This window comes from Mus caroli, chromosome 13 (genome assembly GCF_900094665.2).
Source record: "Mus caroli chromosome 13, CAROLI_EIJ_v1.1, whole genome shotgun sequence".
In the NCBI taxonomy this organism is placed as follows: domain Eukaryota; kingdom Metazoa; phylum Chordata; class Mammalia; order Rodentia; family Muridae; genus Mus; species Mus caroli.
In genome coordinates this window covers 50159072-50178550 of record NC_034582.1, presented here as the reverse complement: position 1 = coordinate 50178550, position 19479 = coordinate 50159072, and the positions used below count along the sequence as shown (strand labels likewise).

Below are 19479 nucleotides of genomic sequence, written 5' to 3'. Positions count from 1 at the left end.
TCTCTCTCTCTCTCTCTCTCTCTCTCTCTCTCTCTCTTTCTCTCTCTCTTTCTCTCTCTCTGTTTGCCTCCATTCTCTCCCCCTAAGCATCTGCTCTTGGCTCTGCCGCTGTGTGGAAGTGTGGAAGTGAAACCCTCTCTCTCCTGAGATTTCCCATCGCTCCGAAGCCATTTCCTCATGGCTGCCTCACCATGTTTGTCCACATCAGCACTCCGCAGACTCCTGCTGAGCAGCAAGCTGGAAAACCACCTCGGTCCCCTAATGAAGGGCTAGGGGCTGTCCCCATGCCCTTATCATGCCGTTTGTCTGTCTCCCCACCCCCACCCCCCAGCCCCAGTGATGTGGTTTCAGGGATTTCTCTGGAACTTTATTTTTGTTTTCTCCCTTTCCCTATTTTTAGCTCTCTCCCCTCCGAACCATCTCTGCATCCATCCCGTTGCCTAGAAACAGACTCCTGGGCTGAGGGTGGGGGAAGGCCAGACACAGCCCAGGCAGGGGGAAAGGAAGAGATGTCACCCACTCCCTGTTCAGCGCCGCCCCCAGGCTTCCAGAAGCCCACTCTGCCTCTGCCCAGCACCCATGGATGTTTGTTAACTGGCAAAGAAAAGTGTGAAAAACAGTAGCAGGCCTTTGTGGAGTCCCCCATAGCTTTGAAAGGGCAGGGTGGTGATTTCACTCAAGTTTCCCAATAGCTTTAGCAGAGGCCTGCAGTTATTTTGTTTTCTTTCAATATACGTTTTAAAAAACAAAAAACAAAATTGAGGTTTCTGGAAGGAAAGTCTCCAAGGCCGAGCATTTTCCAGGGAAACTCCATGCTGTGGATTTATTGGTCTTAGAATATTGGTCTTTGACAATGAAAGATTTGAAGGCACAGATATTTCTATAATCCATTAATTACAAGGAAATTAAAATTTAACAATCTTGCATGTACCATTCTCCATAAGCCTTGCCTCTCAGTGTCCTGGCCCTGGCCCAACTATGCCACACCACGGTATGCCTTTCATATCTCATCATACCCTCCAGGGCCACGCCCCTCGCCTTTCCCATGGCTACACATCACCTCACATACCCCACCCACCGCATTTCCACCAGGTCAGCCGCTCAGTCCTTACCTTCCACCGGCCTGAGCTTTTGCCCTGTGTCTATCACATCACCAACAGTGTGATATTGGCCAGCTCATACGAGCGCTCAGAACTTTGGTTTCCTCTGCTTCCGTGTGAGGGTGTCCATTTCCACCCCCAGATTAAAAGGTGCTTTATAAACTGCAGAGAGAGGGCAGTTAACTGTGAGTGATCAATTAGAATACTTAATGTTGGTGTTATTTTATTAGGGCTATAGGATGGGGGAAGGGAGCCAAAATGAGCTCCGGAATTAGCCAGAGAGCTCCTGGCCTATTTCCAAACAAAAGGAGCCACATTTCCTGGATAAGGAGTACGGCTTCCAGAGAAGCCCTTTTACACTGTGTCTACTTCTTAAGGACTCTGCCCCCTACCATCCCCCAACCTGCTCCCTGTTTCCCACAACACCAAGGCCCACCTCCTGCCTTCCAAATAGACTCTCTGGGCAGAAATGGGAGGGGTTATCAAGGAGCAGCTGGGCCATGATTCAGCCTGAGTCACCCGTCCAAATCCTGGGCCACCCCAGCCTTCAGCTGCTGGGGGTGGAGAGTTGCAGAGAGGTAGGGAAAGGGTCTGTGTGGGCATCAGATTGCGATTTTTCTCTCTTTCAGTACTGGACATCAAACCCAGGACCTTGCATATGCGAACCAAGTATTCTGCAGCTGCATTACAACCTCAGCTCGGGTGTTTGTTTGTTTGTTTACTTTACACAACCTCGGTCCATTGCTGATATCCTAGTCCACGCTAGCCTCAATCCTGCTCGATCCCAGAGCTCTCAATCCTCCTGCCTCCTGAATAGCTGAGATTGCATGCCTCTGCCACCATGCCCAGCTTGTTGGCTCACGACTCTTGAGGCAGCACAGTGAGGGCCTGGGAGCAAGGGGGTCAGGGGTCTTGTCAGGTGTGAGTTGTCTGGGCTAAGTTGGGGGGGGCTGCACAAACATGGGTGCTGCAGGTGTATCTGTAAAGCCACTATAACTCCCTGTCCCTCTGCTCACTGTGTGAGCCTGGTTATTTTTCTCATCTGTCTAAGTGGGTCTAATAATTCTCCATCTCCGTTGGCTTTCCTTAAGAATTGAATAAGATGAGGGAACAACTATGGAACACCTAGTGAGCACCACCATTGTCATGAGGGTGGGGAGCACGGTGTGCAGCCGGAGAGGCATGGAGCCTGAAGGAATCTGTGGTCTGGGTGATGACTTTTCTTTTTTAATTTTTTTAAAAAGATTTATTTATTTATTACATGTAAGTACACTGTAGCTGTCTTCAGACACTCCAGAAGAGGGCGCCAGATCTCGTTACGGATGGTTGTGAGCCACCATATGGTTGCTGGGATTAGAACTCTGGACCTTCGGAAGAGCAGTCGGGTGCTCTTACCCACTGAGCCATCTCACCAGCCCGGGTGATGAGCATGTGGACATGAGCTGTGCACATCTCTCTGAAGCACTGAACTGCGTACAAGAATAGTGCCCAAAGATGGCTCTGGGAGCTACTACACACCATAGTTCTAACTCTAACACATAACACACATCACATGCACACACATGCACACACACACATGTGCATACACACATGCACATATAACACACATACACCACACATCTACACCACACAAATGCACACACATGTACACATATACATATATACATGAATACACCTGCACACACACATACATGCACACAGATATACATGCACACATACACATACATGCACACACATATACATGAACACATACATACATGCACACACACCATCCCTGGAGGTTTTGATTTGCTAAAAAGCTGATCTTCAGCCTAGGTGATATAGCTCGTGCACAGGCAAAGGGGACAGAAACTACAGGTGTTATTAACTGCCCACCTCAAAGCTTTTCCAAAGCTTTCACTTCAAACAAAACTGGGATGGGGTTATCTGGCTAGAGCCCAGGAGTGGGTGGCCTTGGGTGTGAAACACAACTGTGTCTGAAATAGGCATGAACATGATATGGACACGGCAGAGGAGGAAGGGAGAGCATGAGACACACGTCATGTCGTTTGTGAGCATGTGCACACAGGCACTCAGGGTGGCACTGGGGGCCGGTTGCTGCCTCTGCTCTGATACAGTCTGCTTGTCTCCATGGCGCCGGTTGCCACACACACTCTCTTCTCAGAAAGTCATCTCTGGGATTGTTTATTCCACCCCCAGCCTGGGCACCCGCCAAGGAGCTGCAGGCACCTGTTTATCTTCTGGTGCATACGAATGTGGATGGCTCCCCAGCAGCAGTCCAACCTGAGGTATAAGCACATTCGAGAGTGCACACACACTCCACATGGGTGTGGCGGACCATGCAGGTTGGATACAAGGAGCCCAAGTTCCAGGCCTTGGTAGACTCTCCATAAAGGGGCACACATAACTTTCCAGGAGGCTTTAGGTAGGCAAGTCACCTAAAACTGTCAAGCTTGCTATTAACAAAGGTGTTCTCCACAAGATCTATACTCTGCTGGGCATTTGCATACCTCTGGAAGCTAAGTGTTATATACGGTAGCCTGAAGTTCAGAGACCTTGCGGTGACTGGCAAGGAACACTAGCACAGAGCACAAGAGTGGGGGTGGGGCACTGCTGCCACTGTTCTGCCTGTTTTCAGCTCCTCATCTGCTCCAGCAAGTGCCGATTGTCCAGAAATTTCAAAATATGTTCTTGTTAACAAGACTCTTTGGAACAGAAGCAGCCAGAGGATCCAGCAAGAGGACACAGATAGAAAGATGCCTTGACTGTGACCTCACAGCAGACCCTATTCAGACACGCCCACTAAGAGGACTCTCAACCATCTGCCACCTAAGTCTTTATCAAAGAGGCATACTCGTTCTGCTGGAACCATTTTGCCCGGGATGCCAGGGAAGAAACCACAGACCCACGAGCGCCTCCAAGCAGAAGGATTCTGGAGTAGACACTCACTCCATTTTCTAAGACTTCCCCACAGAACTAAGCTCCACTCAGCCACGGTGGCAGCTGGCTTAGCAACCTCACATTGGCTGGTTCTCCGGTCACCCTCTCACTTCCCTGCCAGTGCCCTAGCACCTCAAAAATGAGCTGCATACCCTCCATATTCACCTCAGGGCTCTCAGAGACACCCCAAGGGTCTGCGGCTCACTCTTCCCTCCAAACGCCTGCTCTCCCTTGCCGGCATTCTGTCGCTCCCTTCTGCTCTCTCCCTTCCCGTCTCAGTCTCCTCTGCCTCCGTGAAAGCTGCCACATTCATTTTTGTTCTTCTGTTCTCTCTTTTTCCCCTCTTATTATGACAAGGTCTTATGTAGCCCAGGCTGACCATAACCTCCTCTGAGTGGTGGAATTACAGGTGCATACCACCACACCTCTTTTTCTCTCTCAGGGTCCAGATTTCTTGGGAAAGATGTCTCCTTTCTCACTGTCCTTCCTTCCTCCCGTCTTCACAGCAGCCTTGTGGTCCTTGGGTGGTGCAAGGGCGTCCATGCTTGCCTGTTGGTTTAATACTTTTCCCGCCATGTGCTGACTCCCTCCCTACCACCTGTGTCCTCCACCATACCATCAGCTCTCAGTTGATGGGTTTCCTGTTGTGCCTCCAGCTGCCAAGCAGAAAGCTCAACTGTGAGCTCATATGTTAAGATAATCATCCCACAGGCATCTCCTTTCCCCAACATTCAGAATGTGTCCTTCATCCACAAGATGGAACCTCAGAGGACCAGCACAAGCGTCTCTCAACATCCAAGATCAAGACCACTTGACTTCCCCACAATAGGTAAGAGTCGCCTCCACTCCATCTTATCAAAGGCTTGCGGCTTCGTTTATAACCAGTCCTCACCTGAACCACTGCCACAGACTCTGCAATATATTTGGTTCTGCTCCAGGGTCATTCTGCCTCTGGGGAGACTGCTGTAAATCAAAGCTGGTTCTTGCCACTTTTGTGTGTCTCATGGACCTCCCAAGCCTCGATTCCTTCCTGCTTGCCAGAGAGCCAATAATACTCACCTTGAGGGGGCAGCTGGCGAACGGTGAAATGATGAATGTGGACCAGGGTTTGTAAATTCTGAAGCTAACTAAGGACACTCTTGGGCAGTGGAAGAACCATTTTCAGCACCAAGAAAATAGGAGAGCGACTCTTGCTGTGCGCTGTCCGTGGTCCTGAAAACGGGTCCGTGCTCTCCAACATAAATTCCATTTTTTTTTTTTTTTTTTTTTTTTTTTTTTTTTTTTTTTTTTTTTTTCCTGAGACAGGGTTTCTCTGTGTAGCCCTGGCTGCCCTGGCACTTTTGGAAACAACGTCTTGCTAGTTTTATTATATCAGTCTTGTCCAAGCTGATCAAGTACTCATTATATAGATCAGGCTGGCTCAGAACTCAGGATTACCGACCTCCTCTAGACACCTGAGTGCTGGGATTACAGGCAGTGTCGCTACTCCTGGCTTTTCCTGTGGATTTTAAATGTTCACTTGCCATCTAGATTTTCTTACTCTTATTAAGGTAAGGTAAACAGATAAGCAATGGTTACTAAAACATAAGCCCAAGTGTGGGGCTTCAGAAAGTGGCCTGTATAAATTTGCAACCCCAATTCGACCTACCAAGGAATGGTGTGACCACAAACAAGAAACTTACCCATATTTGAAAAAAAAAAAAAGTGCGTAGACTATTCACTTGGCCTGATTGGACATGGAAGCCATCGACACCTAAAAGTCAAATTTTAGCTCTGTGTCCCTGTCTAAGATTTTCAATTGCATTAGTAATCTAGCAAGTGGCTTCACAGTTCAGGCACAGGTATCTTTTTATCACTTCCAAGATATCACAGAGTTCTCATCTAAGAAGTCCAAGGAGAGGGTCCCACTCCTCTGCTCAAATGTAGAGAGAAACGGGCAGCGAGTCTTCACGCCTTCAGCGGTTCACTCAAGTGGACTCCTAAACACCTTCTTTCAAGCACTTTCTTTTTTAAGACCGCTATGAGGCGATTTAATACTAGTTACAGATGTAAAAACTGAGGCTCAAAGAGGCGAGGTGACTTGTTGGAGAGTATCCAGGAGGAGGAGACCGGGCATACCCAGACCAGAGAGGGTGGGCGGACTCCCCGTCGGGGAGGCTGCTGCAGGGAGGACGCCGAGCGCCTCCCAGCCCAGGGCCGCCACTCGCCGGAGCGTGGGCAGCAGCGAGACAAAGGGCCGGGGGCGGGGCGGAGGGGGCAGAGGCCGGAAGTGCGGCCAAGAGGGACGCGGGAAATTTCCTCGCCGAGGCAGCTGGCAAATCGGGAAGACCGGGATTCCAGTGCGGCCGCCGCCCGTGCGCCCGCGGTGCTCCCAGCTGAGCACCAGGCGGGCGCGCGGTCCCCAGGGCGGGCGGCGTCTGCCGGCCCTCGCGCGCCCCCGCGGCGCCCCCTCCCGGCTCCCGAGTGCGCCCAGCGCGCATGCCCGGGGCGGGGCGCCCAGCCGACCAGGGACGGCGCGGAGTCGGGTCCGCCCGCCAGCGCGGCCGGGGAGCACCGGGGTGGTCTGCGCGGCGCGAGCCGGAGCTACGAGGAGCCGGCGCCGGTAAGCGGCGGGCGCGCGTGGGGCCGCAGGGCGCGCGGACCGGGGCCGCTGTCCAGGGTCCTGGGCCGCGCCGGGCATCGGGCTCAGGCTGCGGGGCGGGGGCGGCGGGGCGGGGCGCGGTGGGGCGGGGCCCCGGTGAACGGCCCCGGCCTGTGGTGTGGGCAGAGGCCACCCCGCGTCCAGCCCCGCTGCCCGCCGCTTTGTTCCGCACCTCGGTGCGGGAGGGGGCGATTCCCGCCACCGGGGGGAGGGGCCGCTCTCATTGATTCATCCCACCCCGTCACACACCCAGTGTGGCACACAGTCCTGGACGTGGTCACACACCGCGTTCATGCCTGGGAACCTCATTTTTGGACGATGCCAAAGGTATACACACACACACACACACACACACACACACACGGGCTTTGGTCATTCCATCAGATTCACACATCCGGCCACCTGTGCAACCCACCTAGTGCAACCCAGGTGAGGCTACGCACTCAGAGCATCAATCCTGGATCCAAGTCAGCAATACTCTAACCGACATCCAGCCCCACTGCTCCGGCTAGTGCTTACGCCCCTCCTGTACCCTCCACCCTGGAGCAGGCTGTGACCCTGTGCACACCCTTGCATTGTCTCTTAGCCTGCTGCTCTTCTTCAACTGGCACTAGCACAAGTCCGCACACCCTTGAACATCCATCCTTGCCCTTCTGTGGCTTGGATGAACACATGGACAGATGGCCTGGGGAGTGTTTCTCAAAGAAGGCCTTTTGTTACAGACTCCTTCACCTGCGGCAGCTGCCAGGGGGGTGGTCGCCGTGGGGGGGGGGGCACTAGGAGATGAGAGGACAAGTGGCAGAAGACTGGGATTTTTTTTTCAGTCACACTCACAGGCATACACAAGCCTTTGTCAGTCTTGTTACCATAGCAGGAGATGTTTGCAGGTGCCTAGAAGCTCTGGCCCTGGCTGGGGGTGTAGAGATGACTCCAGACTGGGAAGAAATCCTAGAGGAAATGGGAAAGCCAGGCTGGCCTCCTATCTCTGCATTCACAGGACTGCCCTGCATGTGAGCCAAACACAAGGACCTATGCACCCAGGCTAGCTCCCCCAAGGTGAGACTGCAAGGCACACAGGATCCCAGTGACCCTCCACAAGGCACACATGCACAGTACACACGGGTTATACAAAAGGCACACCAAGGTCTTCTTGATTAGGACACAGGAGCCAGGTCCTGGGCCCAGATGGGCTACTGCTGGTGTCTTCCACGAACAGTCCACTCACTCATTTGCATACCAGGTGAGCCGGCCATTCACCTACACGGTTATTTCAGCCTGCTGCCAATTCTGGATTACACACCCCAACAGTGAGAGGGAAGAGAGGAGAATCCCTAGGAACTGAAGGGCCAGTTAGCCCGGTGTAGAACAAGAAGACCTTGAGAGACAAGAGCTGACACCTGAGGTCGCCTTCGGACTTCCACGTGTGCATGAGAATGTGCGCGCCCACGTTCACACATACACACAAAGATTAAAGAAGAGAGCCAAGCATTAGAGTGTAGATGTTGATTCATAAACTGGGAAGAATCCAGGCTTTGAGATCAGACTCAATTAATTCTGAACCCCAGTCTTCCTCCCTTCAGCTTCATGCCCTTGGTGGTCTTTCCTCCCGACTTCTGTGTCCTCGTCTGTGGTACAAAATGGACAAGGGGCCCCATTGTGAAATTGCTGTGGCTAGAGTCTAGATGATAAAGTGAGCCTGAGAGTACTGAGTGCTGGATCCAGGGCTAAGCATGAGGAGCTAAGAAGGGAGCTGTCTTCTAGAGGTAGCGTGGAGGGAGAGTATGTGGGCCCCTAGCCTGGGCGCCTAGTGTCTGAAAGCTACTAAGAGTTCCTCCCAAACCAAGAAGGATTCAGCAAACTGGTGAGCAGTAGACCCTTTGGAATTTGTCTCTGGGGCACTGAAATGGGAGACAGAGGCTCCGAGTGTGGAAAACCCACACAAAGTCACAGAACAGATTAGTGACCAAGTTGGGGCTTCTACCCACATCTAGCCAAGCTGTCTGTCCCCTGTACCGGACCTGATCCCATCTCAGAAACCTAGAACTTGGAGTGGGAATTGGGACACCAACCTCTTCTTGGGAGGTTTTACAAAGTGGGGTATGTCAACACGTGGCCATGCCTGCCTGTCAAACTTTCTGCTTCCTTCTTGGAAAACAGGAGCATGTCACCTGCCTGACATGTGTACAGGCTGTGTATGTAGTAAGCACTTAGGCAAAGTCACTTCCTGCTTTTATTGGCATGTGAGGAATGTGTCAAAACTTGGGCTTCTCCGGAGCATGCAGGAGAGGCTGGTGATAAGAGAAAAGGCATCCACTCTCAGAGACTGGTGGTGATGCGCAGTTAGAGCTAGCGTCCTGGACACCAGAGGGCGGGTGGGGATTGTGGCTGCTTGCCTCCTCAGGCCATTCTATTCATCTCCAGCTGGCCGTTGCTCTGCAGGAAGCACACTCAGCTTGCCAAATTTTAGTTTGCCAGAATAACCCGGACATCAGATTTCCACATGAACTCTATCAGTGTTTAGATGTTGACGTGTTTGCTCCTTTATTTAAAATTGACTTAAAAGGACTAGAGAGAGTTGATGCCCTCCACCCACGAGAGAAAGAGAGAGAGGGAGAGGGAGAGGGAGAGAGAGAGAGAGAGAGAGAGAGAGAGCTGTGAAGAGCCAGAGACTGAAAGGTCCCTGGGCCTCACTGGCCAGCCACCCTAGCCTAATGGTGAGTCCCAGGTCCCAGTGAGAGAGATCCTGTCTCAAAAAACAAGGTGGGCAGCTACTGAGGAACAACACCCAAGGTTGACCTTTATTGTGCGCGCGCACACACACACACACACACACCTGATTTAAAAAAAAAATTGTTAGCATCATGGGCCAAACAAGCACGTCCTAAAGGCAGATTTTTTGCTGAGTTTTGTCTCTGCTGCAACCATTTCAGACTCAGCCCCCACCCCCACCCCCACCCCCTCCTGGGAGCACAGCTGGGCTCTGACAGACTGAGTAGATAAAAACAGGCTTTCCATGTATACAGCCTGGCCCTAACGTGAGCAGAACCATGCACACCCCTCATCGGCTCTAATTCTCACAACAAGCCTGATGGGGAAGGAGGTGTTGAGTTCGGTGGGGGTTGGGGGGCCACGAGAAGGGCCCTGCTGGAAGTCTCAGAGCTGCTGAACAGTGAACTGTTGGCACTCTCTGTCCAGGCCACACACAAGAAGCAGCAGGAGCTTATGTGCGGAGACACCTAGGGCTGGCTGGGTTACCAGCGTGAAAGGAGGAGTGGGGGCCACCCAAGGAACCCCTCCTTTAGCCCTTTCTGACCCTTCCTGGCTGTATTTCCCTCTCTGAGTTATCGTTGGGCAGTTGTCAAGTTCCTATGTTTCAGAGGAGGAAACAAGGAAACATGGCAAATAGACCTTGGTCTTCACTGGTTTCAGGGCACTTCCTCTTGCCCATCTGCCCAGTCACTCTGGCTTACAACATCCTTTCCCACAGTTCCAAGGACAAGATAGGTCACAAAATCGACCATGTTTTGTTTGGCCTTCGTTGTATGGAAAAGGAAAGAAAGAAAGAGCCAATACTTAAAAAATATTTTTTTAAAAACCCATATTTGTGACTTTACTCAGTGAATTAAGGGATCTGGCCACAGAACAGTTACACACACTTCCTGCTTAAAACACAGCAGTGTTTGCTCAGGAAAAGCCAGGCTAACCTTGTATCTCTGCATTCACAGGACTGTCTTGCGTGTGAGCGGAACACAGGGGCCTATGCACACAGGCTGGCTCCCCCAAGGGCCTATTCACACAGGCTGGCTCCCCCAAGGGCCTATGCACACAGGCTGGCTCCCCCAAGGGCCNATGCACACAGGCTGGCTCCCCCAAGGGCCTATGCACACAGGCTGGCTCCCCCAAGGGTCTATGCACACAGGCTGGCTCCCCCAAGGGTCTATGCACACAGGCTGGCTCCCCCAAGGGCCTATGCACACAGGCTGGCTCCCCCAAGGGCCTATGCACACAGGCTGGCTCCCCCAAGGGCCTATGCACACAGGCTAGCTCCCCCAAGGTGAGACTGTAGGCTGAGGATGAGTCCCCACCGCTCCCCCAAGGCCTCACACAGTTGCTTGTGAGCTCAAGAAGCTGTTACTGCCTCTTCCTCCCATGTCCTGCCTGTCTGATTCTAGCTCCACTCCAGCCTCTCTGGCCTTCTCATGGGTGGCCCAGAACTTAGGGGGCCTTCCTTGACCGCGTGTCTAGACCAGCTGTCCAGTCCTTCGTCCTCACAGCATCTCATATCAGAAATGGCATTTCTTTACTTCTGGCTTATTACCCTTCTTTCTCTCTCTGGAGATCAGGGACCACCCCTTCTATGTCTCCTATGCTCTAGACCTGCATCCCACTTGTCTCTTGCATACCCTGCCCACAAACACAGAGGCATCCAGTCCAGCTCTCCAAAACCTAAGGCCTTAGAGTCCCCAGCAAGATGCCCTTCTCTATGTCCATCTTTCTGGTGACTGCCATCCTCCCAAGCCTCGGACATGAGATTTGGGGGAGACCCAGAGGTGAACAGTATCAGTTGAGACCCATTGGAAGTTCTATCAGGAACCCATGTTAAATGGACACACATACAGAGTAACAGAAACATGGCTGGGAGTAGGAAGAGGGCGTGGAACCTCAGAGGAAGCTGGTAAGCACAGAAGGCTTCCTGGAGGAAGGAACATCTAAGCCGAGAGCTAAAACTCTGATAAGATGCCAACAACAGAGGGTGTGTGGGGGCTGAGACAGGAGGGAACTCCAAGCCATGGGTGTACATAAGGCAGTCACATTGTGTGTGTGCAAGTGTGTACATGCTTGGGTGTGTGCACAGGTGTGTGTTTATGTGTGAGCTCACACGCACATGCACTTGGGTATGAAAGGGTTAATAAAAGATAAATACCAATAAAGGAAAGAAGTGATCTATGGGCCTTAGAAGCATGCTGAGGAGATGGACTGACCCTCACAGAGAACCATTTCACCTTCCTGTTTTTCAAAGAGGTGCAACCATGCAAAATGGAGTGAGAGCCCCCGACACCTCCTAAAGTACAAGTCTCCGTCGATCATTCTAATAGTAAGCTATCTACTGTGTTGCCAGGTCTATAGACACAGAAAGGGTGACACACCGGGATGTCACCTGACAGTGACCATAAATGCCAGGATTCCTGGTTCAGGGATCAATGTGATGCTGCTACTGCTGTTTTGTTCTTCCCAGGACCCTGCACACGCTAGCAATCGTTCTACCGCTGAGCCGCGTGCACAGCTCTTTGTTATAGTTATTTTAGAGTTATCCCCTTCTGCTTGTTTTTTAAAAGCTGATGAAGTGCTGGAGAGATGGCTTATCAGTTAAGAACGCTTGCTGCTCTTTCAAAAGATCCCCCTTCAGTTCCCAGCACCCACTGCTACAACACCTGTAACTCTAGCTTCAAGGGGATCGGGACACCTCTGGCCTCCTCCATATATATGTGCACATAACTTGATGAAGACAAACACCTACATACTAAATGTTTAGTTTAAAATAAGCATTTTAAAAATTAACTATAGACAGTATGCTATATTAACACTAGCATTTCAAGTATATTGAAACTCCTGGTTGCATCAAGAGCCACGGGAAGTTGCTGACCCATAATGTTTTGGTTGTTTTGTTTTGTTTTGTTTTGTTTTCTCAAGACAGGGTTTCTCTGTGCAGTCCTGACTATCCTGGAACTCACTCTGTAGACCAGGCTGGCCTCGAACTAAGAAATCCACCTGCCTCTGCCTCCCAAGTGCTGGGATTAAAGACGTGTGCCACCACTGCCCAGCAACCCATACTGTTTAGGACTGTCCTAAATATACCTCATGATATTCAAGCACCCACAAGCTCATCATCAGCACCTGCCTCTCAGGACACACAGCCGCTGTGACAGCACATGTGCCATGTTCCCCTGAAACCCAGATCCAGACACCACAAAGGGGCCCACAGAGCACAGGCTCTTCCACACTCAGACTCCTTCCCCGTCTTACTTTACAGAGGCCATCAGAATGAAAGTTTCAGGAGGTTTCATCCTGGAATTGTCTGGCTGTGTCTTTGCTCGCTCACTTGGTCGTGGGCATTCTCCTCATAACTCTACATGATCTAGTGTCTGTGGCAGGTCCATGTGAGTGTCTCACACACCCTCACCTCTTCCTGATTTCCTTACCACCAGGTGCTCTCATGTACCCTGATGTACCTACCATCAGGGTGTCTGCAGGAACACCCCTGGAAGGAGACTCTCTGGCTAAAACACTATGTGTCTTGTGCATGTGTGTAGAGATGGACAGATGCCCTCCTTAAAAGATCACAACTAATTTAATGTCCCAACAAGAGTAAGAAGGGTCTGGGTGGAGTTAACACCTCTAGTGTTACAAGTGTCGTTCAGTCCTTCTCAGAGCTGATGTGGACCAGGTCCATATGTGTGCCAGTCGTTCTTGTCTCTGATGTGTGTGTGTCTGTGTGCCAGTGTGTTTATGTGTGTGTCTGTGAGGGGTGGGAATGTCGTCTATGTCTGTGTGTGTGTATGTGCATGTGTATCTCTGTGTGTGTCTACGTCTGTATGTGTGTGTCTCTCTGTGTGTCTCTGTGTCAGTGTGTGTATGTGTCTCTGTGTATGTGCATGTGAGTGTGGTTTATGATTTCTTCTGAGGCCAGGTCTTGCTATAGAGCCCAGGCTGGCCTCCAGCTTGAGCTCCTGCTTCTGTTGCACACTAAGATTACAGGTGTGCCCCACCAGAGAGCTAGCATTCCATGAACACATATATCTATGACGAATCAGGCATCAGCCAGGTGTTCTGGATTTTAAGTTCAGTAAAAAACAACGCTGGGTGTGGAGTCCTTAATCCTAGCACTGAGGAGAGAGAAGCAGGCTGATCTCTGAGAATTTGAGGCCAGCATGGTCTATGTATCGAGTTCCAAGCCAGGCACACCATGAGTCCCTGTCTCAAAACAACAATAACAACAACAAAACTCAAGGTGGATGGAGAGGGACAGCCAGAATTGGAGATGGCTATTTTATACAGGAAAAACCTCAGAGAGTCACCATGCAGATACCTGCAGGGAAATGGTCAAGGAACCATGAGATATCCCTCTGAGCTAGAATAACAGAGAGAGGAGGGAGGAAGGGTCTAAAGAGGCAAGAGAATCAGCCAGTACCCAGGTTCTAGATGTGGTTTGACAGCAGACTTATTTGCTGATGGGTGGGTCATGGTGTATGAAAGCCAAGAGACACTGGAGAGCACCGGTTCTCAACCTTCCTAATGCTCTGACCTTTTAATACAGTTCCTCATGATGGGGTGACCGCCCACCATGACATTGTTATCATTGCTACCTCATACCTGTAAAGGCTACCGTTATGAATCGCAATGTAAATATCTGATATGCAGGATATCCGATACATGACATCAAGGGGGTCACAACCCACAGATTGAACACTGCCACTCTAGGGATTCTGGCCTGAGCATGGGCGAGAGAGTCTGGATGCTGGTAAGGGGCCATCACCAGCTCTGCTCATTTGGGCTGCTGCGTGAATAATGACAGTCTCTCCTAGGTCCGTCTGCCTGCTAGACCCTCTCCCCTAATGCGCCCGGGGCAACATGAATTCAGCTCATCCTAAACAGAGCCCCCTCTCTCCTCCAATCTCCATCCCAGCACTGTTGCCCAACAGTCCCCACCTACCTAGCATTCTACAGATCACCCCCGCTGTCACTCACTGCAGCCTTATACCGGTTCTTCAGCTCTGTTTCTGCCTTCAGGGTGGTCTCCCACCTAGGTCACTCAGGGTAGCTGCCCAGGGCCCACTGTATAGAAGGGGCTCTGAGAAGGACTGAAGCATCACTCACTGAGAGTCTGACTGGCTTCCTGCTGGATCTGAGCCAGCTTCTATCTCCTTTCAGCCGATTACCACAGTATCTCAGAGCAGTCTCTGAAAGCACACGACTCCTATGTCCTCTCCCTGACAGCTCCTCAGGGCCTACACAGACATAAACTGGTGGCCTGCAGACATGTTTTCTTTGGCTCGCATAGTGTTTGGGGTTTTTATTTAAATCTTGAATTAGTTAGCATATTTTACATCAACGTCCAGCTTTCTCTCTCTTCCTAAGACACTAGAAGAGCTTCTACAGATCCCAGGTTTCATGGCTCTGGGGGTGGCACTCTGGCCCTCTTGGAAAAGCCATGTCCTCTACCATTTGCCATAGTTATACCACTCCCTTTGTTTCCCTCACTCAAATGACCCATCTGGCCCAGTGACATTAAAAGTTTGCAGCCACTAGGCTTGAAGACAAATACATCACTCTTGGGAATGTGAGCTGAGGCTGATGGAGTAGGGAATGACAGTGAAGTTAAAAAGTCAGATTAGCCCATTGGACTTGCAAACTTTATATGCCCCAATATAGGGGAATGCCAGGGCCAAAAGAATGGGAATGGGTGGGTAGGGAAGTGGGGGGCGCTATGGGGGACTTTTAGGATAGCATTGGAAATGTAATTGAGGAAAATATGTAATAAAAATATTAAAAATTTTAAAAAAAAGTCAGATTATAGCCACATTGTGAAAGGTCACTGTGTCTGTCTGTCTGTTGGGGTTTGATCTTACTGAATAACTTGGCCTCAAACTAGAAAATCCTCTGCCTCAGTATCCCAAGTGTGGGAGTGTTGGCTTCCTGGATGGCTATGAGGTGTGATGAAGCAGGCAGTGATAGGATTGGCTTTGTATTTTTAGCTGAGACCTTCTTGACAAGGGGACCAGATGGGGACCAAGAATCCAGTGAGGAGCCTGGACAGACTGAGTCATTCCCCCTGGAGTGTCTCCTAAGCCTGAGTCTGTTCTCTGTTTCAGGACCAGATAGCTGACTTGAGCTCAAACACGACGATGAGGGTAGAGCGTCAGTTCTAAAGACCCAGCCTGGCTCCACCTGCTTCAGAAGGACTCCAGCCCCCTAAGTTCCCTCTGCTCCCCACAGGATGGGAGCCTGGGCACTGGAGGCCCGGTCATGAGGGACTGCTGCTCCTCTCCAAAGGCCATCCCTGCACCCCCAAGGCACGCCCTGGACCAGAGCTTAGGCATGGACCCCAGACACACCAGTTCCAGTGGGGCTGCGGAAGGGGCCTCCTGTTCTGAGAGGCCTGCTGGGAGCTTAGCCTGCCCTTCTCCTAACTGCAGCCCTCTCCCAGAGACATCGAAGGCACATGGAGCCTTGACCTCAGACGCCTCTGGAACGACTTTGTTTGGGAAGCCAGAGCCCATGTCCTCAGCAGAAGCCGCTCCCACAGCCTCAGAGATCAGAAATCCTGTGTTCTCGGGGAAGATGGATGGCAACTCCCTGAAGCAGGCAGACTCCACTTCCACACGAAAGGAAGAGGCTGGGTCCTTGAGGAATGAAGAGTCCGTGTCGAAGGGAAAGGCAGAGCCTATGATCTATGGAAAGGGGGAGCCTGGGACGGTAGGAAGAGTGGACTGCACAGCTTCAGGGGTGGAGAATTCTGGGTCCTTGGGAAAAGTAGACAAGCCATGTTCCAGCAAAGTGGATATAGTGTCCCCAGGAGGGGACAATGCTGGGTCTTTAAGAAAGGTAGAGATTATATCCTCAGGCAAAATGGATCCAAAACCAGAGAATGTCATGCATTCCAGAAGAGAGCGCCCTGGATCCACAGGAGAGGGAGATCTTGTGTCTTTGAGGGAAAATGATATGAAACCCCCGGACAAGGCAGATTCTGCCTCCACAAAAAAGACAGACCCTGAGTTCTCTGGGAAGCTAACTCCAGGATCATCAGGCAAGACGGAGCTTGCATCCTCAGTAACTGTGGCTCCTGTGACCTCCGAAAATGTGAATCCTGTATGCTTGGGGGGAGTAGGTCCTGCAGCTGTGAGCAATACAGAAAATTTGTCCTCAGCCAAGAAGGACCCTCAGTTTCTTGGAAAGAAAGAGGCTGTCTCCTCAGGAGAAGGTGGGTCTGTATCTGTGAGAATAGCAGAAACAGTGTCTGCCAGACAGCCAGAAGGTGTGTTTCCAGCAAAGACAGGTCCTACATCTTCGAACAGTACAGGACCTTCAGGCAGAGTGGACCCTGTTTCCTTAAGAAATTCAGAACTTGTCTCCCCAGTGAAACCAGAACACTTGTCCTCTGGGCAGGCAGAACGTGTGTCCTTGGTAAAAACAGAAACATTATCCTCAGGAAAAGAAGATCCAAGGTCTTCTAGAAGGGTGGATCACACGACTGTCACGGGAAACATGAAAACATCTCAAAAGGGGAATCCCGAGTCTTCAGGAAAGACAGACCTTGGGTCTTCGAGTTCAAGAGATACCAGGTCTCTGGGGACTTGGGGGTCCCTGTCTGCTGCAAAAGCTGAGGTGACTGAGGGGAAAGGAGACCCACAGCCCTTGGAGAAGGCAAGTCTCCCAGCCTCAGAGAAGACTGATCCCCTGGCTTCAAGCAAGGCAGGCTCTGCAAGCCAGGAAAAGGCAGAAACGGTTTCCCCTGGAGAAGTGGACGCCATGACTTTAGGAAAAACGGCCTCAATGAGTTCAGGAAAAACAGCTTTGGTATCCCCAGGGAAAGTGGATCTCATGGCCTCAGAAAGAGCAGAAGGCATCCCAGAGCTGAAGGCTTCAGAGAAAAGGAATCCTGGCAACTCCACACGGGAGGACACCGGGGCCACAGGGAGTACTGAGCCCAAATCTGGGGTCAAAGTGGTAACCCAGATTCCAGGTGCCACATCCCCGGGAAAGGTGGAAACTCCGTCTTTGCAAAAGGAGCAGCCACAACTGTCTGAGAAGACAGATCCCTCCAGAAAAGTCGACGCCCCCACGACTGTGGAGCCTGTGTCCCTGGGGAAGGCTGACTCTGCATCTCCATCTCCTAGAAAAGCAGAGTCTCAGACTTCGGCCAAGACTGTCCCTCAGGCCCCAGACAAGGCCACGTCCTCTCTCAGGCAATCAGATGGCACACCCTACAGCTCAGCCCAGCCCCAGAGAGATACCAGGAGCATCGGATCCCTGCCAGAGCCGGAGCCCTCTGCCAGCACCAGCCAGAAAGACCTAGCGGCAGCGGCGGCTCAGAAGAGCCCCAGCGCAGAGGCTGCAGCGCCCCCGCCAGGGCCACGGACTCGCGACAACTTCACCAAGGCGCCGTCGTGGGACGCCGGAGCGCCACCGCCACGCGAGGACGCGGGCACGCAGGCAGGCGCACAGGCCTGCGTCTCGGTGGCGGTGAGCCCCATGTCTCCGCAGGACGGCGCGGGCGGCCCGGCCTTCAGCTTCCAGGCGGCGCCGCGCGCGCCCAGCCCCGCACCCAGGCCACCATCGCGCCGGGACGCGGGCCTGCAGGTGTCGCTGGGAGCCGCCGAGACACGTTCGGTGGCCACAGGGCCCATGACTCCGCAGGCCGCAGCGCCGCCCGCCGTGCCGCCCGTCTTCCCCGAGGTGCGGGTGCGGCCAGGCTCGGTGTTGGCGGCCGCCATGGCGCCCCAGGAGGCGACCGAGCCGGTGCGCGACGTGAGCTGGGACGAGAAGGGCATGACGTGGGAAGTTTACGGTGCCTCCATGGAGGTGGAGGTGCTGGGCATGGCCATCCAGAAGCATCTGGAGCGTCAGATCGAGGAGCACGGCCGCCAAGGGGCGCCGGCGCCGCCGCCCGCCGTCCGCGCGGGCCCAGGCCGTGCAGGTTCCGTGCGCACCGCACCGGCGGAGGGCGCCGCCAAGCGCCCGCCGGGCCTCTTCCGCGCGCTGCTGCAGAGTGTGCGCCGGCCGCGGTGCTGCTCGCGGGCGGGCCCCACCGCCGAGTGATCTGTCCCCGTTTTGTAGGCCCGGGTTTCCAACCTTCTCAGGCTCCCTTCTCGAGGTCTGGCCCTTGAAAGCTATGTCCCCCCCTCAAGTGCGTCACGCCTCCGAGGAGTGAGCCGCCTTCAGGGGCTTCTTTCCAGTCCCTTCCTTCCCAAACACTGACGAAAACCCCATATCCAGACCCTTTGTGGCCAGGAGCCCACACACCCAGCCCTGACAACTCCACCCTGGTTCCCTCACAGCCTTTTGCTCCACTCCCGCGGGAACTACGGGAAGAGCACAGGGACCTGCTCCCACCCTTTCACCCTACAGCTGAGGCAGGCTCCTGAGATGGCCAGACTGGTGCTTTGAGGTTTCCAGTGAGCCAGGTCCCCAGAACGGGGAAAGACTGCATGCAGATCTTTAAGTGTTCTTTCACGTGTGCCAGGATTGATGTAAGGCCACCAGAAAGGCAGACTCTGAATAGGAGGAGTCTAGGGGGCGGGGAGGGAGTGAGTCTCTGAACAGTGAGGGGTCTCCACATGGTGCTGGCCCCATGGCCAGGGCATCTGTTGCATGCTGTTGGTAGTCCTACCCCATCCCTGTCTCTCCCCACCTAGCCCAGTACCCTAGTCCTATTTCCTCCCCATCCCAGTCACTATGCACAGTTCCCATAGAGGCCAAAGGCTAGGAATGCCCTGGGGCTCAACTGAGGAGAGTCATTGGAAAGGTCAGTGGGTCTTAGGACCAAAGGTCACTGTAAGGACGTCGACCACCTGGGTGACAGCTGGTCTTAGGTATTGGGAACAGGATGGAGGTCCCATTTGATATCCACGGTTGTCTTTAAAGGTTCCCCTCTTACCCCTCTCCCACACACAATGCTGTGAGCCCCAAGTTCCTTGTAACCACTGAGTGCCCTGGTCCCTCTAGCCTCCGTTTTTGGCTACTAACTGTCACAGTATACATTGGTAATAAAAACCTTTCCCCAACTCTTGTCTATGATTG

The 19479-nt window shown here is 52.6% G+C and overlaps 1 protein-coding gene across 1 annotated transcript; it reads left to right on the top strand.

Moving 5' to 3' along the window:
• Positions 1-6338: 6338 nt before the first annotated feature.
• Positions 6339-19463, top strand: Gprin1 (G protein regulated inducer of neurite outgrowth 1). The gene is made up of 2 exons (XM_021180986.1): positions 6339-6642; positions 15552-19463. The coding sequence occupies exon 2, from the start codon at positions 15706-15708 to the stop codon at positions 18496-18498; it is 2793 nt and encodes a 930-aa protein (XP_021036645.1). The 5' UTR covers positions 6339-6642; positions 15552-15705; the 3' UTR covers positions 18499-19463.
• Positions 19464-19479: the final 16 nt, after the last annotated feature.